This window comes from Rhinoraja longicauda, chromosome 16, assembly GCF_053455715.1.
Source record: "Rhinoraja longicauda isolate Sanriku21f chromosome 16, sRhiLon1.1, whole genome shotgun sequence".
NCBI lineage: Eukaryota > Metazoa > Chordata > Chondrichthyes > Rajiformes > Arhynchobatidae > Rhinoraja > Rhinoraja longicauda.
The window spans coordinates 16,345,574-16,373,241 of record NC_135968.1 but is presented as its reverse complement, the minus strand read 5'-3'; the positions used below and the strand labels follow the sequence as shown (position 1 = coordinate 16,373,241).

At 44.2% G+C, this 27,668-nt stretch overlaps 1 protein-coding gene across 5 annotated transcripts in view; it reads right to left on the bottom strand.

Moving 5' to 3' along the window:
- fbxw4 (F-box and WD repeat domain containing 4) overlaps positions 1–27,668 on the bottom strand; it is an 89,508-nt gene that overhangs the window by 41,646 nt on the left and 20,194 nt on the right. For 2 of the 5 annotated variants that reach the window (XM_078412792.1, XM_078412793.1), the window contains exon 5: positions 24,326–24,420. The exons of the other annotated variants lie outside the window; for them this stretch is intronic. In XM_078412792.1, the coding sequence (XP_078268918.1) occupies positions 24,326–24,420 (95 nt within the window). The remainder of the gene's footprint in view (positions 1–24,325; positions 24,421–27,668) is intronic. 5 annotated transcript variants of the gene reach the window in all.

Genomic DNA, 27,668 nt, shown 5'->3' with positions numbered 1-27,668 from the left:
CTCTTTAACTGGTTACATTACAAGTAACACTTGATACCAATCTCTCCTGTCCGCCGAGATGAAAACACAAGGCTGTTACCACAATGGCCCATGAGGGTACTCTGCCCCTTTGATATGTTCCAATGCGTTACTCAGTGATGCAGGGAGAGTAGATGAGGGGAGCACTGCGGGGACACTCATTCTCCACAATTTTGTCATTTTTTTGTGTGTAATTACAGTACCACATATCAAGCCCCCCCGCTGAATAGACAACAGCTCTACTTTGCTCGATTTAATGCTCCAGTAATAATCAATTGTGTACCTCAAGTACCAATATAAATTGAGTCAGAGGCAGGATTTACAGTGTTACATGGAAACCCCTCAATCCTGACTATCTGACACTCTCAATTAGACTCTAGCATATGATTCGCTGTATAAACTCTCTAAAATCCTCGATTGAATTCCAGGGTGCACGTCACCCCCAGGTACTCTACTCAAGAGACTGCAGATCCCACAATCTTGAGCATGAAAACAAAAGCACTAGAGGAACTCAGTGGGTCTGCCAGCACCTGTGGAGGGAATGGACAGGGGGGGTGAGCAGAAGGGACCCCGAGTAGTTTCAGGGCCTGGAGGTGGGTGAGTTTACAATCCTTGATGGGTGTCCGGAACATGTAAAACAGGAGGTTGAAAGAGTGGATACAACCAGTCTAGTTGAAGGGTCTTAACCCGAAAGATCATCTCCAATTCCCTCCACTGACCTGCTGAGTTGCTCCAACATCTCCCCTTCTTTTGTTATAGATTCCAGTTACTGCAATCTTTCATACCTCCAAATTCTCCAGAGCAGTCTCTCTGATGTTCTACAATAACCTCCTCCCCCTAGCCCTTCTCCAGGATCAGCTTAAATATTGCCATGAGATCCCTGTCACCATCCAGTGCATCCCCCCCCCCCCCAAACCCTAAGCATATCAGAAAATATGGATACAGTTCAAATTGGAGTGTGCCCCCCCCCCCATCATCTCTTTGTAAAATGGTGACACCACCTCCCCCCTCACTCCCATTTGAATTGTTCACAGAGGAAAATAGTACTTGATAAGAGTCTGATTTGGGCACATATAAAATTATAAAAGGACAGGACAAGCTAGATGCAGGAAAAATGTTCCCAATGTTGGGGGAGTCCAGAACCAGTGACCACAGTCTAAGAATAACGGTGAGGCCATTTAAAACTGAGATGAGAAAAAACGTTTTCACCCAGAAAGTTGTGAATTTGTGGAATTCTCTGCCACAGAAGACAGTGGAGGCCAATTCACTGGATGAATTTAAAAGAGAGTTATATAGAGCTCTTGGGGCTAGTGGAAACAAGGGGTATGGGGAGAAGGCAGGCACGGGTTACTGATTGCGGATGATCAGCCATGATCACAATGAATGGCGGTGCTGGCTCGAAGGGCCGAATGGCCTCCTCCTGCACTTATTTTCTATGTTTCTATGTAAGTAAACCCAAGAGAAAGAGAGACACAGATAGACCCAGAGTCACTGAAAGTAAGCATGCAGGTACAGCAGGCAGTGAAGAAAGCTAATGGCATGTTGGCCTTCATAACAAGAAGAGTTCAGTACAGGAGCAAAGAGGTCCTTCTGCTGTTGTACAGGGCCCTGGTGAGACCACATCTGGAGTATTATGTGCAGTTTTGGTCTCCAAATTTGAAGAAGGACATTCTTTCTATTGAGGGAGTGTAGCGTAGGTTCACAAGGTTAATTCCCGGGATGGGGCTGTCATATGTTGAAAGAATGAAGCGACTGGGCTTGTATACACTGGAATTTAGAAGGATGAGAGTGGATCTTATTGAAACATAAGATTATTAAGGGATTGGACACGCGAGAGGCAGGAAACATGTTCCCGATGTTGGGGGACTCCAGAACCAGGAGCCACAGTTTACGAATAAGGGGTAGGCCATTTTGAACTGAGATGAAGAAAAAAAAATTCACCCAGAGAGTTGTGAATCTATGGAATTCTCTGCCTCAGAAGGCAGTGGAGGCCAATTCTCTGGATGCTTTCAAGAGAGAGTTAGATAGAGCTCATAAAGTTAGCGGAGTCAAGGGATATGGGGAGAAGGCAGGAACGGGGTACTGATTGTGGATGATCAGCCATGATCACAGTGAATGGCGGTGCTAGCTCGAAGGGCCAAATGGCCTACTCCTGCACCTATTGTCTATTGAGACAGACAGAGAGAGTGACAGACAGAGACAGTGACAGACAGAGAGAGAGCGAGGGAGTGAGAGAGCCACCCACACACACACACAGAAAGAGGAAAAACATAATGCGAAAGGAAGACAAAAATCACACTCTAAACACGTACAAACCAGCACACAGTAAGCAGCACACAAGATGATGCATTTGAACTATCACCTATCGGCGCTAGCTTTGAGTCAGTAACCCAGTTAGAGCCTGGGCTGTGAGCTACTGCACTGTAATACACAGCGGAACATCAGAGATGCCTCTCTCTTCCCCCCATGCCTCCCTAATTGCTTCCTATCCTTGGCATATGTCTTTCTAAATGGAAACAAGGTGTCAGGGCACAGAGGTTCCATCACTCCTATAAATCTTGAGGGCAATCCGTCAAGCGCTCCAGGCAGTGCGTTAGAGGAAATGGACTTCCTCTCTCCATTAGCCGCCTGTGTCTGTAGACACCACCAGTTCTACCGTAACGTAATATCGGAGGAGGAGGAAGAGTCATCATTGGTCAGTTAACCCTTTCAAACCGAGTGTCGAATTATGTATCAAAGGTCACTGCTCATATGATCACTCTTAGATATTTCAAACATAGCGGTGAACAAACTTAATGATTACTTCACGCCTGTGAAATTAGCTCATAAAAGACACAATATTTCTTACCTTGTTAGATATTAAGATATTATTTACTGGGGCAATTTAGTAGAAATGTTTAAACCAGTTTGCATCATCTTGAATTCGGTTATTTCCCTGGGCACTCCACCGAGACCAGAAGTTACCACATGACGGTGTCGCGCAATCTAGGCAGCTGGAAGAGAGCCAGTTGTGATCCCTCAAAACTTTGATGAGAATTTCTTGTCACTTCATCCCAGTTAATTGGATCACTGCTCCCAGCTCTAGTCTGCCTCCTACAGGTCACTCATGGAGAAGTATTGATTATTGTAAATCACTGCACCCTAGAGGGATGAAACCACTGCTACTTCTAAGCAGAGGTGCTTCCTGCCTCCCCCATCTACAATGCTTGTCATAAATCCTGGCTAAAGATCCACGTTGTGGTCAGCCCCCTTGGTGACGGATAGACATCCTCCTGTTCCAATTGTCCCAACTCAGAAAAAAAGAACGTCCACACACCCTCGTTAAATGCCAAAACACTTCAGATAAAATGTTTTCTTCGAGTCAGAGAAAAATACAGCACACGTGATCATTTCGTACTCAAATGTTGCATGTCACCAGACTGACGGATCCCGACCCAAAATGTCGTCTGTCCATTTCCCCCACAGATACTGTCTGAACCACTGACTTCCTCCAGCACTGTGTGTTTTGCTCAAGATTCCAGTATCTGCAACCTCTCCTGTCTCCATGGGATTTACCAGCTGAGTTTAAATTAACATCCTGGGTTCCCCACAGGCTTTTCCAACAGTGCCACAATGTTAATTGGAGAAATCACTAATGTTTCTGCATAGTCCCTATCTAAACACAACCCGCTCCATCTTTAACCAAAATCAATAAAGAAACAAAAAAGAACATCACATATGGCCAAGCCCGAGCGCTGGAATTGCTGCTTAGCCTCTCTCCTCATTTAAGATGCTTGTCAAAAGCTTCTCAAGTATTCGTTGGAACTTAAATCCCAAAATGTCTTTACTCACAAGAAACTGCAGGTGACGACATTTTGAGCAAAACACAAAGTGCTGGAGGAACTCAGCGGATCAGGCAGCATTTGTGGAGGGAATGGACAGATGAAAAGTCAGACTAAAAGGTCTTCATGTAGCTTGGTAATAAAGTTTGTTTGAGGTGGGCTTTACCATACCAAAGGTAGTATATAAATCAAGCAGTTATTGCAGTTTTAATCAGCAATATGTATCCATAAACAGTGCACAAATGAATAGCTGTTTTTAAATGATCAAGTCCTGGTGGACGGTGAGTAAAAGTTAAGAACTTGCCTGGTTTTCTATGGATCTGTGAATCTTTTCATTCACGTGTGAAATGAATGAACCCTGAATTAATAGAACATAGAAAAGTACAGTGTAGAACACAAAGTGCTGGAGTAACTCAGCAGGTCAGGCAGCATCTCTGAAGGATGTAGTCAGGCAATATGTCAGGTCAGGATCCTTCTTCAAAATTCTTCAGAAGGATCCCAACCCAAAACGTCACTTATCCACGTCCTCCAAAGATGCTGCCTGATCCACTGAGTTACTCCAGCACTTTGCTCAAGATTCCAGCATCTGCAGTTCCCAGTATCGATAGAAAAGTACAGCCCACAAAGTCTGTGCTGAAATTGACATCTGCTCAGAAAGAGAAAGAGAAAGAGAAGAGAGAAGAGAGAGAAAGAGGAGAGAGAGAGGAGAGAGAGAAAGAGGAGAGAGAGAGAGAAGAGAGAGAGAGAGAAGAGAGAAGAGAGAAGAGAGAAGAGAGAAGAGAGAAGAGAGAAGAGAGAAGAGAGAAGAGAGAAGAGAGAAGAGAGAAGAGAGAAGAGAGAAGAGAGAAGAGAGAAGAGAGAAGAGAGAAGAGAGAAGAGAGAAGAGAGAGAGAGGGAGAGAGGGAGAGAGAGGGAGAGAGAGGGAGAGAGAGGGAGAGAGAGGGAGAGAGAGGGAGAGAGAGGGAGAGAGAGGGAGAGAGAGGGAGAGAGAGGGAGAGAGAGGGAGAGAGAGGGAGAGAGAGGGAGAGAGAGGGAGAGAGAGGGAGAGAGAGGGAGAGAGAGGGAGAGAGAGGGAGAGAGAGGGAGAGAGAGGGAGAGAGAGGGAGAGAGAGGGAGAGAGAGGGAGAGAGAGGGAGAGAGAGGGAGAGAGAGGGAGAGAGAGATAGAGAGAGAGAGAGAGAGAGAGAGAGAGAGAGAGAGAGAGAGAGAGAGAGAGAGAGAGAGAGAGAGAGAGAGAGAGAAAAAGAAAGAAAGAGAGAAAGAGAATTTCCTTCAGTATTGCACTTGGTCTGATAATCAGGACTTTGTATTCATGTTCACTGCTTAACTGGAGGGGTCATACGATTTTTACCCAGAGCATGCATGTCAGTGTTATAGAACATCAATATGCACTCTCAACCACCTCCTCCCTCATTGCTGACATCTTCAGTGTAAACTTGGGCATCGTGCTCATTCCAAGCCTCGAGACATCAAGTCCTAGCAACACACCCGTAGCAACATTAATACAACTTCTATGATTCAAACAAAAAAATTAGACTCATCGGGTCTTTAATAGAATTGACACAGAGGTCAAGCCAGCATTCGTTTTTTCAAGAAAAGGAGAAATGTGGGTGGGGGGGGGAAAGAGAAGGCACTGTCCACCCATGCAGAGCAAACTCACCGACCGTGGAAACAGTTACAAAGACTTTAAAAAACTATTTGCTAATGAAACCCCACCAAAGTGAGGCTCAGGAATCCGTGTCTCTTGCCTGCTCAATTCCCCCAACTGTCTCTCGCAGGAGCCTCACAATTCCTGGCACCTGTTTCAACGGTATCCACGCTGCTCTCCCAAGACATGTAAATGATGGGAAGATGTGGGGCAACTGTTACAGACAGACATTGTGAGTGAGTGAGCGAGCAAGGGAGGGAGGCGAGAGAAAGCCCGCTCCTATTACAGCCCGCCGTGTCTGACAGCGAGACAGACAGTGGAGATGTCCTGCAAAGCGAGAGAAGAAGACGAGGAGGGTAATGGGTCCGTACAAGTTAGAAATATTGTCGAAGGAAGGATTTTTTTTTTTTAAAGAGCAAAGTGATATAGGGTCAGAGGTCACGTCCCCTCACTTGTGAGAAAGCGGTGAGTCAGAGCGGGTTTTATCAAACGATCAGCTGCCTTTGAAAACTTGGCTGCAGTGATTCTGTAGATTTGCTTGACAGGCTCCACACAAGAAAGTAGGCTTCTTCTCTTCTGTTTTATCTCCTTTGACCCCCTCCCTCCACATTGGAACACTTCTCTCTCCAGTGCTTTCTGAACCCTCCCATCACTGTAGTGGCCAAGGGAGATCCCCACCCACAACAAAGCCCTTTGTATTTCACAGCCCTTTCTACACACAAGGCAGTGCTGCTAGGCTGCATTTCGGACTCCCTCAATCAAGTCCCATGCCATCGCAGGAGCCGTTAACAGATTCGGCACCTTTCAAATAATTTCTATTGAATTAAAACTGCTTCAAAAACATCCCAATACAAAAGAGAAGAACCATACAAAGACCAGCTCGCTCTGGCCAACCATCACATTTACCTCCAGTGGATCCAATCTGAAAGACCTTGCAAAATAAACTCCCTGCTGTCTTCGCTGCTATCTTTCATCTGAATATTGGAAATGTTTATCTCATTATAAAAAGGCAGATATTCCAACAGTGAATGCAGAGTGCCAGCTGTGGGTCAGTTGTCACAGTTTCTTCTTCAAGCCAGAAGGGTATGGGTTCAAGTCACACTCCAGAGGATTCAGCAGATGATGCAGGCTGCCATTCCCAATGCTTTAGACAAGGGGTTCCACCATTGCTGGTACCACCATCATGGTGTCCCGTGTAGTACAGGAGAGGCTGCACCATCAGATGAATCACCGCCATGTCTGTCTATTCAGGTGGGATTGCATGATAGGCACTGACCTCCCCACCATTGAGGGGAACTAAAGGAGGTGGTGCCTCAAAAAAAATGCAGCCAACATCATCAAAGACCCACACCACCCTGGCCACATTCCCGTCTTGCTGCTTGCTGCTCTCCGGAAGAAGTTACAGGACGCTGAGAAACGTGACCTCTAGGTTCAAAAACAGATTCTTTCAAAAACCATCAGGCTCTTGAACACAGTACTACACTAACCTCTGATCTTCTGTGGCAGGCTTCTGAACAGTCCTTCCATGAACTAGGGCACTGTCCGATTCACCTTTGTAGACATTGGATTTTGTCTAGAGAACTGATGTGCTGCAATCCTGAGAACTATATTCTCCACTCTGTATCTTCCCCTTAAATTTGATTTTATTGCATTTATGTATAATATATCTGATCTTTTTAGGTAGCATGCAAAACAGCTTTTCACTGTACCTTGGTACACATGACAATAGTAAACCTAAACCTGTGTCTTTGGTTGCACTACAAAGTTTGGTTTTTTTGCACAATTAGTACAGGGACACCACTGATTTTCCGACAACTGATGATCTGGCACCTCCTTTAATCCAGACAAAGTTTACGAGGGCGCATTTAAAATTCCCGCGAGCACTAAACTGTGCCGCCACAGATGGCACTGATCTTGGCTCATGCTCTTTTGGGACCTGCACCTCCATCCCAAAAGAGTTAATTATTTTTATTATTATTATTATTATTATTTAAGTTTCTAGCAGTCCACGGTGCTTTAGAGACATGGGTGGGATATAATTCGTGGGTCAGAGATATATCGTTGAATTATTATTACTGGACCAGCAAAACAGATAATCAGGCAAGGCTCTGGAACCAAATGTGACAGAAATATCGGTGGTGTACCTGTATTACATTTATTAATTATTCTACATTTTCTGTGTTATTGCATTAATGAGCCTTTTAAGCTGCAGCAAGTAAGAATGTCATTGTTCTGCTGTCAGTAAATATGACATTTAAACACTCTTGAAGAAGAATAGTTAGGGATTTATCCCTGGTATGCCTGTGAATATTTCTCGCTAAACATCACCGGTCATTTTCACATTGTTGTTAAAAGATTTTTAGAGAATCATGGGTTATTTGGTCTGTCAAGTCCATGTCAACAAATGAATTTTAATTCCACTTCCTAACTTTTGGTCCGTGAACTGGAGGTCAGGGTCTCTGGGTGCTCACCTAGAATCTTTCTAACTGCGGGGAGTGTTTCTGTCTCCAGCATAGAGTTCCAGGACTCCTTCACTTGTTGGAAAAGATCCCAGCCTGATCAATCTGAAGAAAAAGTCCCGACCCAAAACGTCACCCCCACATTTTCTCTAAAGATGCTGCCCGACTCATTGAGTTACTCCAACATTGTGTCCATCTTTGGAGTAAACCAGCATCTGCAGTTCCTTTTTATTACAAATTATAGGATACCAACCTACAATTTAACTGCCAAGAAATCCATTTATTTTTCACATTTGGGTGATCATCCAAAATATATTAACCAATGAGCCAACAAGAGACCCTCAGTGAAGACCAAGGTCAAACAAAGCTGCGTCATTGCCGTAACAATTATTTTCAATCTTTTTGTTCCTCAGCTCCAACAGATATCTACCAACAGATTATGTGGCATAATCGTCAAATTAATGAAAAACGGATCAATTTACGGTGATTACACTCTGGAATCAAGGTCACTCAAACCTCAATTGGAAAGGATGCAATATGCCAACAAAGCTTGTCTTTGCACATGTATAGGGAGGATTTGCAAATGCTGGATTAAACCAAAGACGGACACTAAAAGCTGGAGAAACTCAGCAGGTCAGGCAGCATCTCTGGAAAAAAGGAATAGGTGATGTTTTGGGTCAAGTCCCTTTTGCATATGCTTGTTTAAATCATGAACTCCAGTTATTAAACTGACAAATCCTTCCGAAGCATTTACTCTCGATATTGTCCTTTTGGGCAGCATAGTGGCAAAGCTGGGTGGCACAGTGGCGCAGCGGTCGAGTTGCTGCCTTACAGCGTCAGAGACCTTAGTCGATCCTGACGACGGGTGCTGTCGGTACAGAATGTATACGCTCACCCTGTGATTGCGTGGGTTTTCTCTGGTTCCTCCCACAGTCCAAAGACCTGCAGTTTTATGTGTAGGATAGTACTAGTCTACGGGGTGATCACTGGTCGGCGCAGGCTCGGTGGGCCGAAGGGCCTGTTTCCACACTGTATTTCTAAAGTCTAAAGTAAAGTATGCTCACAGCTCTCCAGCTGTGATTAGACCAGAGCTGTTCACAGTGCAGCATAACTTGCACCCCATTCCACTCTGGTCCTTTAAACATAAAGGCCAGCATTCCATTATGTTCTATAACCATTCATGACATTTTAATAATCTACATGGGAATGGAATACTTTGTCACATGTGACAAGATATACAAATAGCGGCCACCTACAGCGCTGACAAAGTTACAAAGTACGCCAGCTCCTCCTTTGGTCTCTCTTCCCCCCCCACAGCCATTCCCACACGCTGGGTCTCCCCCCCCCCATTCACTCCCCATTGTTCTTCTCCCTCCCTCATGGCAGTCCCCCCACGCCGGGTCCTCCATTGTTCTTCCCCTCCTCACAGCGGTCCCCCCACGCTCCCATCGACCGTGGGTCGACCCGTGAGGCTTCACCGCCACTGCGAGGCTTCACCACCGCCGAGGCCCCATCGCCACGAGGCTCCGCCACTGCCGCCAAGGCTTCATCTATCATAATTAGACTGCTCCACTTTTCTTAGATTACCACTCATTCTAGCTTTTCATCATTAATACTTTTATTGTCCACCAAACATTTGCGAAGATTTGCCCATCCATCCATTTCATAACATATCAATGTAACAATGTTTTTAACTCTACCAGTTATTATGGTTACACTGGGAAACTTTCTGGCCCATCATTAAGTTGAATACAAATATAGGGTTAGACACTAAAAGCTGGAGTTACTCAGTGGGACAGGCAGCATCTCTGGAGAGAAGGAATGGGTGGCTTTTCAGGTCAAGACCCTTCTTCAGACTGGTTAGGGATGAGAAATGAGAGATATAGACGGTGATGTGGAGAGATAAAGAACAATGAATAAAAGTAACGATGATAAAGGAAACAGGCTATTGTTAGCTGTTTGTTGGGTGAAAACGAGAAGCTAGTGTGACTTGGGTGGGGGTGGGATAGAGAGAGAGGGAATGCCAGGGCTACCCAAAGTGAGAGAAATCAATATTCATACCATTGGACTATAAGCTGCCTAAGCAAAGTATGAGATGCTGTTCCTCCAATTTGCGTTTAGCCTCACTCTGACACTGGAGGAGACCGAGGTCAGAAAGGTCTGTGTGGGGATGGGAAGAAAAATTAAAGTGTTTAACAACTAGGAGATCAGGTAGGTTCAGGTGGGCTGAGCGAAGGTGTTCAGCGAAACGATCGCCCAGTCGATGTTTGGTCTCGCCGATGTATAAGAGTCCACATCTTGAACAAAGGATACAGTTGATGAGGTTGGAGGAGGTGCAAGTGAACCTCTGCCTAATCTGAAAGGACTGTCGGGGTCCCTGGACAGAGTCGAGGGAGGAGGTATAGGGACAGGTGTTGCATCTTCTGCAGTTGCAGGGGAAGATACCTGGGGAGGGGTGGTTTGGGTGGCAGGGGGATGAGTTCACCAGGGATTTGCGGAAGGAACGGTCTCTGCGGAAAGGGGTGGAGATGGGAAAATGTGGCTGGTGGTGGGATCCCATTGCAGGTGGTGGAAATTTTGGAGGATTGTGTGTAAAATCATTTAGAATTTATTGCACACAACAGGCATGCTAACCAAATTGAACAATGGCAATGTCTGAGCTCCAACCTCTAACCAATTTATCCTATCAGTGCACGATAGCAACACCGTATCATTACGGCACAGAATGATACTGTTTGAACCATTGCATCCATCAGAATTCCAAGTTCAGCAATCCAATCCACTGCATTATTCTTCTTTTCCAATTATGCTCTTTCAAATGCTTATCCACCTTCTTCTCGACATTATGACTGACTTAGCTTCCACCAAGACCAACAGTCAACAAATTGCAGATCAGAACTGCTCACTCACATCCCCCTAATATCTTCTGCACATAATTTTAAATCTCAGACCCTGGTCTTCAAACCATTCACTGATGGGATCATTTACCTCACATAAACCAGTACATCACCATTAGTTCTCCTCACTACCTTCTTTTCCACGATGAAAGCTCTCTCTCTCCCTCTCTCTCTCTTTCACACGTGACAGCTATTTCCACATTGCCACCACCCTGACCTTATTACACAGAATTTATCTGCGAACATCTTATATTTAAGACTGTTAAACTAGAAGCAGAAACATCTTCTCCCGCTTATTATTTCAAAGTTTTAGTGCCATTCAGCTTCCTCCTTCTAAGGAAAAGAACCACAACCAATTATTGTTTCCTAACAATTATAACCTCCAGTTCTTATGTGTAACTTCTCTAGTGCCTTTATATTATTTCTCAGCAATGTATAAGCCAGAACAATGTACAGGGCTCCAGATGTGATCTACTCAAAGTTCTATATGACTTTAAGATGACTTCTCTTGATGTTCAGTACCACTCCTTTGAAATGAACCTTCCTGCAGGATTGACTGATGAAGGTTCTGCCTTACATGTAGAAGCTTAGTGTTTGCAACCATGCAGTGAACATTTCCTGCAACTGGGAGAAAGATTGACTTTGTGATTATTTTACCTTCCCAACACAAGCTATTGCATTTTACAAGTTTTTATTTTGGGGGAAAAGTGTGCATGAGAGTATGAACTTTGAAGAAATGTGCATGCAAGTATGAATTTTTGCCTATACAGTAATGAGAACATGAACAGAATAGAACAAATTAGGAAGCTACAAAATAGAAATGAGCACGCACTTAGTCAATGAGGGAGCAAATAACTATATGTTTTGTGACACTGCAGACATAGAACATGTAGCGAAATAAACACATTTCATCTTAATTAAACTCCAGCTTAGATCACCTCCCCAGAGACTCATTACTCTGCCGTTAAAATTTTATGACCATCAATATTAATACATCAACTTTCACAGACATAATATTCTAAAAGACTTCACAAGATTAGTAATCAAAATTTACACCAAGCTACACAAGGATAATTTGGGCAGGTGATAAAAAGATTGGTTTTAATTTCATGTCCTAGAACCTAGAACACTGAACAGTACCACACAGAATCAGGCACCTTTGGCCCACAATGTTTGTGCTGGACATGATACCAAAATAAACTAATCTCATCTGCCTTCACATGACCCATACCCATTCATCCCCTGCATATCCACGTATCTTAAAGGACGAAATAAAGACAGAGTTGGGAGAAAACTTCCAGAGCCTTGGGTCCAGGCAGCTGAAGATGGTGATTAATATCCCAATTCTAACCAAATTATTACCCTCCGACTCGGCACATCAATACAGACCCGGAATGCAATTTGGGACTTTTCTGTACTTCAAACTCTTTTTGAATTAGAAAAATCAGCAAAATAGGTTAATTAAAAGGGTGTACCCAATTTTGATGAGGAGGTGAGCAATTTAAAGTCCATGTGTCTCACTCCACTCAGAATTAATCAGCTCCTGGGTGAAAATTTACAGCTGGCCATTGCTTCGCTTTGTCGACCACTGAACCAGTGAAAAGAGAAGCTGTTTTACATTAATTCCACGCTTCCACTTTGGAAGATGCCATTGCCAAATTATCTATTGGCAGGGCCATGATCAAAGGATGGTAAAAAACAAAGAGGCAGTGCTGCGCAGAGCGAAAGTAAGTACAAGGCAGGCCCCTGGATAGGGAAAAAAACAACTGCTTTCTCAGTGAAGAAACAATGAGACATTCAGTCTGAAGTGTCACTGCCTTTATCCATCCACTCGATGAAAAGGTTCAACACTTGACTGCCACTATCCCACAACGCGAGCCTTCCCTGGCATAATATCCCAGCAGGGTGACTCCCTTTTGGTCATTTTTCATCAGCTTCACAGCAACCCCCCAACTCCATGGAGGGGCTGGGGTGGGGAAAATGCCTGATGTCCGTCCTTCTGAAGCTGTAACATTTACTATCTCATTAGGATGCCTTTTCTCTGTCCTCCATTCCCAACTTGATGTCCCCGTTTTTTCTCAATTGTGCATCCTTCCTTGCCCTCATCCTTGTTTCATCCAGGTCGCTGCTTCAAGCTTAACCATATCTACCAGACCCTCACCCTGTTTAACTCTCTGCCACCCCCCACAATCTAACAGTAGCTCTCCTCTCCCATCCACACCTACTCCTCCTCTCAATAAAAAAGAACCATAAGCTAGGGTACTGTCCATAAGCTAAGGTACTGTCTGACTCACCTCTATCCCACTGCCGACATTGGACCTTGTCTATGGAACTGGTGCGTTACAAAGCTGAGAATTATATTCTGCATTCTGTATTTTCCCCTTTCCTTTGGTCTATCTATTATACTCGAGTTTGATTGATTGATTGATTGATTGATTGATTGATTGATTGGTTCTTGATTTGTTAAGGGCTTCAAAGGTTACGGGAGAAGGAGGGAGAATGGGGTCGAGAAGGAAAAATAGATCGGCCATGATCGAATGGCCTTGATGGGCCAAATGGCCTAATTCTGCTCTTGTCTTATGGACTTAATTGTACTCATGCACGGTATATCTGATCTGTTTGGACAGCTTGCAAAACAAAGCTTTTCACTGTACATGTCAGTATAATGAATCTAAACCTAAACTCAGTTTAGTTAATAGATACAGCATGGAAACAGGCTCCTCAGCCCACGCCCCTATCACCCATTCACACTAGTTCAATGTTATCCCATTTTCTCATCCACTCCTTACACACTAAGGGCAATTTACAGAGGGCAATTAACTTACAAACCCACACGTCGTTGGGAGGAATGCCTTTTGGGATATCCTACACCACTTGACATCATTAAGTCCTTTACAAGCGGAGTCAATTCAGCACAATAAAGGTAATAACTTACTCACAGCAAGCTCTGTCAAACAGTAATAGAATAATAATCAGTTCTGGTGATTTACAGAAATAGGTAAATATCCACCAGGGCAGGAGGGAGGAATGTTCATCCAAAGTGCAGATAGGACATCAGTTTAATGCAATAGAGATTCACTAGAATATTAGCTGGGGTTGCAAGCTTAAGTTCTTGGAGAGGTTGGATAGGCTATAGTTTCAAAACTGACATGCAATCTCTTCTATTCTTCTTATCGAGTCCACATCATAAGATTAGAAATTGTTTAGCCAGAGTTGAACACACTTCTCAGCATCTGCATATAATGGCGTCTTGCGCTTCTTGTGCCTAGTGGTAGAAAGATTGGTGGAAACAGGGCCACAACGTGAACGCTCTTTCCTTGACTCCGTCTCTTCTATTGATACACATAGATAGGAAAAGTTTAAAGGGATATGGTCCAAATGCAGGCAAATAGGACTACTATCTTAGATGGAGCATCTAGGTCAGTATGGACAAATTAGGCCGAACAGCATGTTTCTATGTGTATGACAAGGAACTGCAGATACTGGAATCTTGACCAATGTGCTGGAGGAACTTAGAAGGTCACAAAGCATCTATGGAGGGCAATTAGAAGAGACATTTCAGATTGGGGACCCTTCTTCAGACTGAACATCAAGTCTGAACAAGACCGATCAAGGACATCAGCCTGAAAAAGGGTCCCGATTTAAAATGTTATCAGTCCATTTCCCTCCACAAATGCTGCCTAACCCAATGAGTACCTCCAGCACTTGTTTTTTTGCTCAAGATTCCATCATCTGCCATCTCTTGTGTTTCCATAAGTGAAATGGACATGTTGAATGACTAGCATGGATATCTTTTTGGGAAGTCAAGAAAAAAGTGAGGGAGACAACAGAGTTGCTGGCAAATAGATCAGAAGCAAAAGTAGACTTGTGTGGAACATAAACAGTTATACAGAACAGCTGTCTGCTTCTGTGCTGTCAAATTTACACAAATCACTCTTTTGGTGATACCTAGTAGACAGGGGCACAGTGGTAGAGTTGCTGCAACTCAGTTGCTGTAACTTACAGTGCCAGAGATCCGGGTTTGCTCCTAACTACGGGGGTGCTTGCCTGTACAGAATTTGTACATTCTCCTTGTAACCTGCGTGGGTTTTCTCTGAGAACTTTAGTTTCCTCCCACACTCCAAATACGTACAGGTTTGTACGTTAATTGGCTTGAAATAAATGTTTTAAAAAATTGTCCCTCGTATAGGATAGTAATAATGTACAGGGATCGCTGGTGGGTGTGGACTCGGTGGGCAGAACTAAACTAAAACTAAACTGTGGATGTGTACTCTGCAAAGAGATACATATTAAGTAAATGGACATGGAAATGGTAGATAAACTATAATGTGTGCAAATGTGGTTATTTACTTTAATAGAAGGAAGAGATAAAGGTATATTAAATACGGGCACACAAGAATGGCAAATTATTAGGATAGACACAAAATGCTGGAGCATCTCAGTGAGTTACTCCAGCACTTTGTGCCTACCTTTGGAAGAAACTAGCATTTCAGTTCTTTGTTTCTACTGTAGTGGCCTGGCGGAGGCCAGAGAAAAGGCAAGACGCCAGGCAGTGTTTAGTTAGATTCTTTATTAGGCTGTGAGCTGGTGCCCACAGCGTAGTTCTCCTAGGGATGATCCACGCCTTCCCTTGGTCTGGCTTTTAACCCCTTTCACCTGTCCGTCACGTAACGAGGGGGCTGACCCGAGGAGTGGCCTGATCCGCCACAGGACCCCCCCCAAGAACCGGAGGTACAAAACGGACAGGAGGGCGCACGAGGCGACCAGCCCGGGTGCGCACCATGACCGGCGCAGGGACCGGCGACTGACCGACAGGTGGAGGGGTCGTAGCAGACACTGGAGGGGGTAGCTTGGACGGGGGGGCGACCGCGCGGGCGGGGCTGTGCAACCGGCACCGGCCGATCAATGTCCACATGTGCCGGCTTCAGCCGTGCGATCGAAACAGTCTCTCTGCGACCCCCCATGTCCAGAACGAATGTGGCCGAGCCGTGTTGTAGGACCCGGAAGGGGCCCTCGTACGGCCGCTGGAGAAGTGATCGGTGTGCGTCCCTGCGCAGGAACACAAACTGGCAGTCCTCCAGAGCGGCAGGGACGTGTGGCTGGAATGTCCCATGACGTGATGTGGGCACAGGTGCCAGCCTGCCCACCGTCTGCCGAAGACGTTGCAGGGCGTCAGAAGGCTGCTCCACTCGACCGTGCGCTGGTGGGATGAACTCCCCGGGAACCGTCAAGGGGGCCCCGTACACCAACTCGGCGGAGGAGGAGGCCAAGTCCTCCTTGGGTGCGGTGCGGATCCCCAGCAAAACCCACGGCAGGGCGTCCACCCAGTCTGGGCCCGTGAGCCGAGCCTTCAGGGCAGCTTTCAGCTGGCGGTGAAAGCGTTCCACCAACCCGTTCGACTGTGGATGGTACGCCGTAGTGTGGTGTAGGCTGACACCCAAGAGTCTTGCCATGGCCGACCACACTACATCTATTCTTTTATGTATGCAAGATACATTCCTAACTCATACCCAATTCTGTTTCTTTCATTAGTTAAACTCCTTAAATCATATCACCTTGAATTAAATGTTTATGGGGTCTTATATGAGGAAACAAATTGTCCGAATCTTTTTTCAATCTCTCAGCATCATCTATTGTATAAGATCAAGTCAAGACACAGCATTCCAGAAGAGGGATGAATAAGTACTTCCCCAAGACCAGGAGAGCTTTTTTTAATCTTTAGGATTTGATTAACCAAAATATATTCCATTCCTCCTTGTGATGCAGATCATTAGATGCTCACATTGTCTGTGATCTCTTCATGCTCAGCAGTGATACTCTCATAACCCCACATGCTGATTCCTGGCTTTACCCATTACATGATATTTATCAATGTAGCACCTTAGTTTTAAATTTTAAAACATCACTTCCTTAGGTATCTCCTCCTTAAATCATCATTTTTATTATATTTTGGTATGCCGATTATTTTATCCCATTTGTTATCAAAGCACCCTCTTGTAAAACACCCTCTATATCTTACTGAAATTAAATAACTTAAATGAAGAGTATGCAATCAAGGGTTTTGAAAGCAAGGGAAGAGGTAGCGAGGTTGTAATGAGGTGTTATAGGAAGCTTTCCTGATTACCAGCGAGTAATAGTTAAAGCCTATGGTCATCCTGATCAAGTAGAGGAATGAGAATATGGCAGATCAGGGTAAGAAAGAGTGGGAGCTAACTGGAAGCTGCTCCGGCCCGACATCAGAGCTTGCAGCAGGAGAGGATAGGGGGAAAACAAAATCCCTCCCTCCAGCACCTCTGTGCCTGAAGCTGGGTACACAGCCGCACTGCTCTCAGACTCCCACTCAATGGGCAGACACCTTACATAACAAGACTGCATAGAATTTCAAAAGACATGCACTAAACAGAAAAGTAAACTAGTAAAAGATCAATCAGTAAAAGTGGTAACAAAAGCATCCGACCTGTACGATTTGTTTGGAGAGCATGTCCCTCAGAATTAGGGCTGGAACAAAGGGACATTTTTTAACCTGTCACCCCCTCCCTGGCAAAACCTTCAAAACCCTCTAATTTCCCTCTTAACCCGTCACTGCCCCATTGTCTCCATTGAAAAGCTTCCTCAGCGGCACGCAGCTTGCACCACTGTGAAGTTATCTTTGAACTCTTGCTTTTGTGTATTATTCGGGCGATTCTTAAAGGAGCAGCCACACACGTCAATGTCTGTGTGTTGAAAGGGGAGACATCAAGAAACATGGATGTTACAACCTTTTCCCTCCTTACTCAGCTACTAGCTTCCAACCCCAACTGCAAACAGTCCATCTCCAAACTTCTCCTTGGGCACCAGAAAGAACACCCTGCTACTTGGGTAACAGCACTAGCTGTCCACAATCTGACCCTTTCTGGACATGACAACTCCAGCAAGTGGTTGCTGGTCTGATTAGAACAACTGGTGTCCTGGAGTACTTCCTTCTCTCAATATCCGGAAACTATGAACGAGAGGGAGAAAGGAACATATAAAGATTTTGGAAGGTGAAGACCTTAAGCTGGAGAGAGTGCAGAGTAGATTTACTAGGACTTTGCCAGGACTCGAGGGACTGAACTATGGAGCATGGGCAGGCTAGAACTTTATTCCTTGGTGTGCAGGAGGCTGAGGGAGATCTTAAAGAGGCATACAAGATCATGAGGGGAATATACAGGATGAATTCACAGAGTATTTTACCCAGGGTAGGTGAATCAAGAACCAGAGAACATGGTTTAAGGTAAGAGGGGCAAGACAATAGGAAACTGAGGGGAAACTTTTCCACAAAGAGGATGGTGAGTATATGGAACGAGCTACCTGAGGAGGTGGTTGAGGCAGGTACTATAACATTTAAAAAACACTTGGGCAAGTGCATGGATACGAAAGGTTTAGAGGGATATGGGCTAATTGCAGGCAGGTGGGAATAGTGTAGAAGGGGCATCTTGGACCAATTGTGCTGAAGAGCCTGTTTCCATGCTGTATGACTCTATGACTGAGCTGTCCAGTTGAGGCACCAGTGATTTCCCATTTTTCTACACTCTGCTCCTGCAGCCAGTGCTCTCTCACTGATGTGTGCTGAAGTAAAGTGGTGCCTTTGTTCATTGGCACCTTGCCAATGTTCCATGTTTCATGCTGCTGAGACCAATTGTTAACAGACTATTGAACTGCAGAGGGCATCAGGTCCACTTGATTCTGTGCCCAGGTACACACGTACATTGGCAGTTTGCAAAGAGCAGAGCATCTGCAAGGGGAACTCAAGCAAGTACTTCAGCTACTGCGAGTTATTCTCTCTGCTTCAACCATGTATGAAATCCATCCAAAACTCACTGGTGCCCAACGGCACCTGTCAAGACACATTGTCATCACCTCAATAACGGCTAATATTCTTATTCCCGCCTTTCTAAAAGATCAAACTAATGGAAAAATTCACACAAGAATGGGCATTTTCATTTAAAAAAATCTTTTAACCTATATCGTGACACCATTATCCAGGGAAAACTTCAATTAACCCACGGCACCACGGTAATGTGCAAAGGTGTCCGTTATCTGACAGGTCTGGCTTTGTTCTGCTCTAATATATCAACCATCATATTGGAGAATTAACGAGCTGTTTAATCGCTTCTGATACCGGGTCTGCAACGAAGAGAAGTTGAGCCAGAGAGAGAAAGATCAGAAAGACATAAAGTGGCGCCGTACCTAATAAAATGGGTGAGTGACTCAAAGCAGCCAGCTGGGTGGCAGTGCACATCAAAAAGATCCCATTCACCCTCTTGTAAATGGCAGAAAAAGGACAGGAGGGAAAAGCCAAGGTAAAATATTTTGACTAAAATAAAGAATGAACTGTTCTGCGCCAGAATGCAGAAGATAGCAAGAAGGAGAGGCCATTAGAGGTCGGGACTGAAAGACAAAGCAAGATGAGTGCCAGAGTGGAGAAAGGAGCAAACTAGAGTTTAGTTTAGCTTATTGCCACCTGTACCGAGGTAGAGTGAAAAGCGTTTTTGTTTCATCAGGAAAGAATGATGAAAAGAATGAGCATAATGAGGGGGAAAATATATGACAAACCAATAAATGCGAGTAAAATGAACAAGGCGGGGAAAACAAGGGGTGAGATGAGAGAACTAAGGGATGGAGGTGAAGTCATTCATGGAGTAGTTGATTTCACCACATTAAGGAGATTTTTATCATCTTGGTAAAAATCTGGATTTGAGTTTTGGTTATGAAGGTTAAAGGCAGCATTAAATTATTGCGCCACACTCCTTCTTACTGAATATATCATTTTAATTGCTTGCATGTTGTTGAGCTGCGTTGAAATAACTGACCTGATGAATTCCTCCAGCAAACGTTTTTCGCACAAGATTCCACCACCTACTGGCTCCTTCTACCTCCTTTTTGTTTAGGAGATGCTATTTTATAAGACTTGTGAAATTGCTACTGAGCATCTTGCAGATAATATACTCTTTAGCCATCGTGGGGCGATGGTGGGGGGGGGTGAACATTTTGCCTAATGGTCAAGCTGGAGATCGAACAGGCTTTATGCCTTCCATGAGTGTTACCTAGCTCCATGAGTGCCGTTGTGGACCCTCTATTGCCTTCTTAACTCCCTGTACTGGGCAAGAGTCACAACAGCAAAACAACACAGTAAAGTGGTGCCTCCTTCAAAAAGCAGGGGAAAGGCACATAGATAGAAAAGATATACACACACACACACACACACCTATAGAAAAAGTGTAGAGAATATTTACGAGTATGTTGCCAGAAATGAAGGGCCTGAGCTATAGGGAGAGGTTGGGCAGGCTAGGACTATATTATTTGGAGGGCAGGAGGCTGAGGGGTGATTTTATAGAGGTGTATAAAATCATGAGGGAAATAATAGGGTGAATGCATCGTCTTTTACCCAGGATAGACACAAAATGCTACAGTAACTCAGCGGGACAGGAAGCATCTCTGGATAGAAGGAATGTTTGACGTTTCGGGTCGAGACTCAGTGTGAAGAAGGGTCTCGACCTGAAACATCGCTCATTCCTTCTATCCAAAGATGTTGCCTGTCCCACTGAGTTACTCCAGCATTGTGTGTCTGGCTTTGGTGTAAACCAGCATCTACAGTTCCTTCCCACACATTTCGTCTTTTATCCAGGGTAGGAGAATCAGAAACGAGATTTAAGGTGAGAGTGGCAAGCTTTAATAGGAACCAGAGATGCAACTTTCTCCACACAGTGGGTGTATGGAACATATCGCTCGTGTAAGTAGTTGAAGCAGGTACAATAACAGCATTTAAATGACACCTGGGCAAGTATATGGGTTTAACGTGAAATGGACCAAATGGGACATTCTTAGATGGGACATCTTGGTGGACGTAGCCGAAGGGCCTGTTTCCGTGCTGTATGACTTTCTGACTTCTGAGGAAGAGACCAAGGAAATGGTAGGTTAATGCCACACGAGACAGCTATGCAGGTTGTCAGAGCAGCGTGCCGGAGAAGCCTAGATTTACTTCTGTTCAGCATGCACTGTTATCTTAGCATACAGTCCCATTTGGGACACTCCTTAACATGGCTGATCGAGTACGTGCGTCATCCTGCTTTCGCCCGCTGTTCATTAGAAATCTTCGGAACAAACTATCGCATCAGCAGCAAGTCATTGAGGGGATAAATCCACCAATAAAAATAAACTCCCTCTCTTTGAGATTGTTACACGTACAGATTAATAAAATAAGTAAATTCAACAGGCTTGTTTGAAGAAATTAGTTCTAAAAAGATGATTGTGCCCAAAGCATCTCTCAAAATGTATTTTAATCCTTACCTCAGGCAGTGGTTCAATGAACCAAAGGTAGTTTTTGAACTTTATTCTGCACTAACTTGCTTTGCAACCTTATTCAAGTACAGCAGCCTGCACGGTTCAGACAAGCGAGAAGCAAAACAATCTTTAAGTTGAAAACAAGATCAGGAAGTTCTAGAAGTACGTAAGCACGTCCACTGGGAAGAGATGAACTACTTTGATGCAGGATCCACACCAGAAACTTTAACTTATTTCCTCCAAGAAAGGTCCTGACCCGAAACGTTGCCTAACCATTCCCTCCACAGATGCTGCCTGACCCACTGAGCGACTCCAACACTGTGTTTTATTCAAGTTTCCACCATCTGTGGTCCCACGTGTCTCCTCCATTCATTGATGGCTTGTGACCAACTGTGAGTTCCTAGCACATTCCTTATTCACACTGTCATTCAGATGTCATCTTGAACTCCTGAAGTATCAAATATCATCCCAGAACCCTCATTAAAATCTTCCATTTATTCTTGTCTCTTGAAAACTTCGAAAACCGTTTCACAGAAACTGAAAAGCTTTGACTTTGGTGACGTTGATGGGTCTTATAGAGTCAAGCGCAAAAGCAGATTTAAACAAGGGGAACTTGTTAAGGGCGAGTCTTGGAAGTCCAACAAAGAAATAGATGCAAGGAAATGTAGATGTTGGTTTACAAAAATAGACACAAAGTGCTAGAGTAACACAGCAGGTCAGGCAGTATTTCTGGAGAACATGGATAGATGACTTTGCAGGTTGGGGCCCTTCTTCAGACTGATGAAGATAGATTTGACACTGGCAATTCATCATTCCTGAAATTCCACACTAAAATATCATCTTAGGTCACCAGCTTTATCTTCTGACATTGGAAGAACGTCTCGTGAAAAGGATACAACACCATTAGTAAACCAAACCAAATTATCTGGTGATATCCTCCGACAAACTCCCCAGTACCATCAGAACAGATTAGCAGATTGTTATTCTGTGCTCAACTATCTGCTGGAGTCAAATGACAGGATAAGGAGAAAGAGAGGATTTAATCTTTTCGGCTCTTTCTTCCACTGAATAGTGCTTCCCAAGGAGAGCGTTCACAAGTTATGGGACCAGAATTAGGCCATTAAGCCCACCGTCTACTCCGTCATTCAATGATGGCTGATCTATCTTTCTTCTCAACCCCAATCTCCTGACTTCTTCCATAATCCATGACACCCTTACCAATCAAATCTATCAACCTCCGCCTTAAAGATATCCATTGACTTGACCTCCACGGTCTTCTGTGGCAATGAATTCCATAGATTCACCACCCTCTGACCAAAGAAATGCTTCCTCATCTTTCTAATGGTACGAACTTTTACTCTGAGGCTATGGCCTCTGGTCCTAGACTCTCCCATGTGGAAACGTTCTCTCCACATGCACTCTATCCAGGACTTTCACTATTCGTCAAGTTTCAACGAGGTCCCCCCTTATCCTTCTAGCGAGGTCAGGCCCAGTGCCGTCAAACGCTAATCATATGTTACCCCAATCATTCCATGTTCAGCTCGACTCATTGTTTGCCAAGGAATTAGATATAATTCTATTGGCTAAAGCGATCAAAGGCCAAAAGGAGAAAGCAGGAACAGTGTACAAAGTTTGGATAATCAGCTGTGATCATATTGAATGGGGTATGGGCCCCAAGAAAGCCCCATTCTTAGTCATACTTTCTTTGTCTAGGTTTCTATTTCCTCCCTCTCAAAGCATGAACTGTAGTTGGAAGACATCAATTAAACACAACCACGCACTCGGTCTATTCATGTCTACCCGAGTGCTTCCAATGTCTTGTGTTTCCATGATTTTCATCCCAGCAGCTCACTGTAACTAGAGCCCATCACAGAATTCCATCTAGTTTTTAGTAACAGGGAGTACAGAAACAGGCCCTTCAGCCAAACCTGACCATGCCGACCAATATGCCTCATCTACACTGGCCTAAGCTGCCCCCGTTTGGCCATTGCCCCTCTAAACCTTTCCTATCCATGTATCTGTCCAAATCTCTTTTAAGTGTGATTATCGCACCTGCCTCGACTACCTCCTCTGACAGCTCGTTCCATATATCCACCACCCTCTGTGTGAAAAAGGTGCCCCTCAGGTTCCTATTTAATTTTTTTCCCCCTCTCACAAACCACTGTCCTCTGGTTCTTGATTTCCCTTCTCTGGGTAAAATACACTGTGCATGTACCCTATACTGTATATCCTCCCTCATGATTTTATAAACCTCTATAAGATCACCCCTCAGCTTCCTGTGCTCCAAGAAATAAAGCCCTAGCCTGCCCAACCTCTCCCTGTACCTAAGGCCCTCAAGTCCTGCAAACATCCGATAGTTATCCAAAGCAAAGATAACCAGATCAGTAAAAAACTATTAACTCAGTGCTTCATCTCATTTAGCCGTCATTGCATCAATGAATAAAACTACACTGATCTTAATTCAGCTCTCTCACATGGTTAGGCTGAGTGACTCCACACACTGTGTTACTAATTGTATTTCCACTGCCTAGCGGAGAGTGTGCAGAGCAGATTTACCAGAATAGTTCTTGAGCCAGGGGTTGTTAAAAGAAGCTGGGAATCTCTTGAGCAATGATTATGGAGAGTTTTAACACTCAGTCACCCCTCAGGGATTTTATACATTTCAACCCATTTATTTCTCAATTGTCTACACTCCAGCACATCGAGGTCTGTCCAACCTTTCCTAATACAAGACAAATTTATAGAAGAATTTTAACAAGATATAGACAGTTCAGTTTAATTTAGAGATACAGCATGGAAACAGGCCTTTTGGCCCAGAGTCCACGGCGACCATTGATCACCCGTTCACACTAGTTCTATGTCATCCCACTTTCTCGTCCACTTCCTACACACTAGGGGCAATTTACAATTAACCTACAAACCTGCATATCTTTGGGATGTGAAAGAACACCCAAGCACCCAGAGAAAATCCACAGTCACAGGGAGACCATGCAAACACCACACAGACAGCATCCAAGATAAGGATTGTACCTGGATCTCTGACGCAGTAGGCAGCAGCTCTACCAGCTGCACGCTGATTAAGGTATTGTAACATAAACTGTTCCTAATTTGCTCTTGAAATTAGCATACCTTCAGAAATTAAGGTGAATAAAGGAGAAATGAAAGGTAAATAAAGTGTACCTGAGAGTAGGGCTAATGGCGATTGACCAAACTCGATCTTCTGTCCTTATTGTGTGCAAGCATTCGCCCAGGCGATTTGAATCCAGTGACCAAATCTGTAGGGGTTGAGGAGAGCTTTAAAAATACATGGCTTGCGTAAAGGATTCACTTTTATGCTTCTACTTTTCAGATTATTCAGATAATTCATCGAATATTCAAGGCATTCCCACGTCAAAGCCATTCATAAATTTTCACTGCCATGGTTCAGACATAAACTGTCATTCTGGGGACTGTTCTCCAGAAATATTCACCCCTTTGAGGGCAGGAGAGCAAATACAAGCATGCTCCACAGATGGAGTAGGAGATGCACATGTATGAAGCGGAGACACAGACACACACACTCGCAGTGAGAGACTCAAAGAGGGAGGAACACAAAGGCACATAGATAGAAAGAGGGAAAGAGAGAGATAGAAAACAGAGTTTAAGAGAGATATAAAAAAAATACAGGAAAAGAACTTGCAGAAGCAGAGACCCAGAGAGACAAACATACATCAAGAAGGACCAACATAACATGGAAAACACTGCCTGTGAAATAGAACATGGAAACATAGGAGAGAGAAAAACAAAAGCCAGTTTGCAAGTCACAGAATATTGAAGGCAACTCGAACAGGGAGACCTGGATGTCAAGGGATATCAAAGGTCGGATAAAAAGAAAAAAAGAAAGCTTTTAACAGGTGTCAAGAATTAAAGATAGGGGATGCCTGTCACGAGTATAAAAAGTGCAGGGAGATGCTAAAAAGGTAAACTACGAAGGTAAAGAAAGGTCATGTGATATCACTGGCAGACAGGATTAAGGTAAATCCAAAAGGTGTTCAAGTATATTACAGATAAAAGAATATCTGGAGAAAGACCAGGGACCACACGGGACAACAGGGGCAACCTGGGTGTGAAGTCAGAACGTATCGGTGAGGTTCTCAACAAATACTTTTCATCAATATTCACAAAGGAAACAAAGTTTGTACTTTGGAGAACTCAGTGAAGGGGAAGGTGAAATTCTAGAGTAAGTTTCCAAAAATAAAGCCTTAATAGTATTAAGCTGGGGCTCTGGCTGAGAATTATGCTCCATCTATGTCCCCCATGAATTTATAAACCTCTGTAAGGTCATCTTTTCGCCTCCTTTGGGCCAAAGAAAACAGACCCTATCCAATGCCTTCTTATAACTCAAGGCCTCATGAAGATGGTCAAAGATGGCAATGTCTTTCCTGTACACCTAAACTAAGACACAAAGTCCTGGAATAACTCAGCAGGTCAAGCAGCATCCCTGGAGAACATGGATAGTTGACGTTTTGGGTTGAGACCCATCTACAGATTGCGGTAAGGTTGAAGAAGGCTTGGAGAGAGGAGGGGCAGGACAAAGCAGATAGTTGGTCCAAGGCCAGAGATGCAAAGACAAAGGTGTGAGACAAGGATAGGATAGTCAAGAATTGTGAAGCCAGAGAAGGCAAATGTAGATGCAAGGGGAGGGGTTTAGTTAGTTACCTCAAATTTAAGAATTCAATATTCATACCGTCGGTAGGCTGCTGGAAGAAAGGTGGGTGCGGGGCAAAGTCTGTCAAGTGATTGGTGGATACAGGTGAAAGAGCATACACAGTTTTAGGAAAGAGTCATCGAGCTACATTCCTGGGATAAAAATAAACTCGGGCCAGTAATTTCATTCCGGCCCAGTTCTCAAAGCGTTAAATTTTAATCTTGAGGCCCAGTAATGCCCGTGCTGTCACTGTACTGGTTTATTATCCAAAAGTCTGAGACTCAAATCACTCTGTATCTACGCATTCTGGCAGCTTCGAGGTCAGACTGCAGTCTGCTTTATGTCAGTATTACATTTCTGGATTACAGCAGCAACAGGACCTTTCAAGAACTGATGGAGCACTTGTTCATCCCAAAACAAGAAGTGCGATTTTTATTTAAGGTTTATTTATTCCCCAGACGGTTTAGACTTCATTATGTGATTCTTATTTTACTTTGCAGGCAAGGGGAGGTCCTGCGTTCCATGCACAGACTAATGAGTTTGCTGATCTCTGCTGGAGCTGAGATTAGCTTCAACACTCCTACACTGGGGAAGCAGATACCTTATTTCACAAGTCAGTCAACTGTGAAGAAGACAGAAAAAATCTCAGAAACACTCAGCAGGTGAGGCGGTGTTTGTGGAGAGAGAAAAAAGGTTTGTTTAGAGATACAGCATGGAAATAGGCCCTTTGGCCGATCAATCATCCATTCACACTAGTTCTATATTATTCCACTTTGGCATCCACTCCCTACACACTAAGGGCAAGTTACAGAGGGCCAATTAACCTACAAACCCACACATCTTTAGGATGTGGGAGGAAACCAGAGTACCGGACAAAACCAAAGCAGTCACAGAAAGAAAGTGCAAACTCCACTTAGATGGCACACAAATTCAGGAATGAACCCGGGTTTCTGACGTGGTGAGGCAGCAGCGTTATTGTGCTGCCTAAGTTAATACTTGAAGTCTAAGACTGTTCACTTCTACTGAAAAGCTATCAGCCTGAAACGTTATTCTTCCTTTGAGTCATAGAGGTGGACAGCACGAAAACAGCCTTTCGGCTCACCTTATCCAAGCCAACCAATCTAGGCAAACCAGGCTTTACTCTAAGGCAGTTCGGTGTTGCAGCTGGTATATCTGCTATCTACTCCAAGACAACCCTGACCTCGGTGCTGTTTGTGTGGAGTTTTACTTTTCCCCCTGTGACCATGTGGGTTTCCTCTGGGTACTCCTATTTCCACCCAAAGATGCATGGGTTTTTTAGGTTAATTGGCCTCTATAAATCATCCCGGCATGGGTGGACAACCATGAGGGAGGAGGGGAAGAACAATAGAGGACCCAGCGTGGGGGTGGGGAGGGGGGGGGGAACAAAAGGAGGAGCTGGAGTGCTTTGTAACTTTGTCAGCGCCAAAGGGCCGAATGGCCTCCTCCTGCACCTATTGTCTATTGCCAGAGGTGGCTGCTATTTGTATACATTGGGTATGCAAGCAAATAATTTCACTGTGCCTAATCCATTCCATTGTGTGTAGGGCACGAATGCAAAGTGGGATAACATAAAACTCATGTGAACGGGTGATCGCTGGTCAGCAGGGACTCGGTGGGCCAAAGGGCCTGTTTCCATGCTGCAACTCTAAGGCTAAAGCCAAAACCCAAGTGTTTTCAATCATTTTTGGCTTCTTGATTAGATATAAAACGGTTTTTATTTTCTGAATTTTATGAGGCACTGCCTCTTGGGCAGAGAATGCTAATTTCTACATTACTTTGGAGAACAAGAGATTAGCGTAATTAATGACTAGCTGC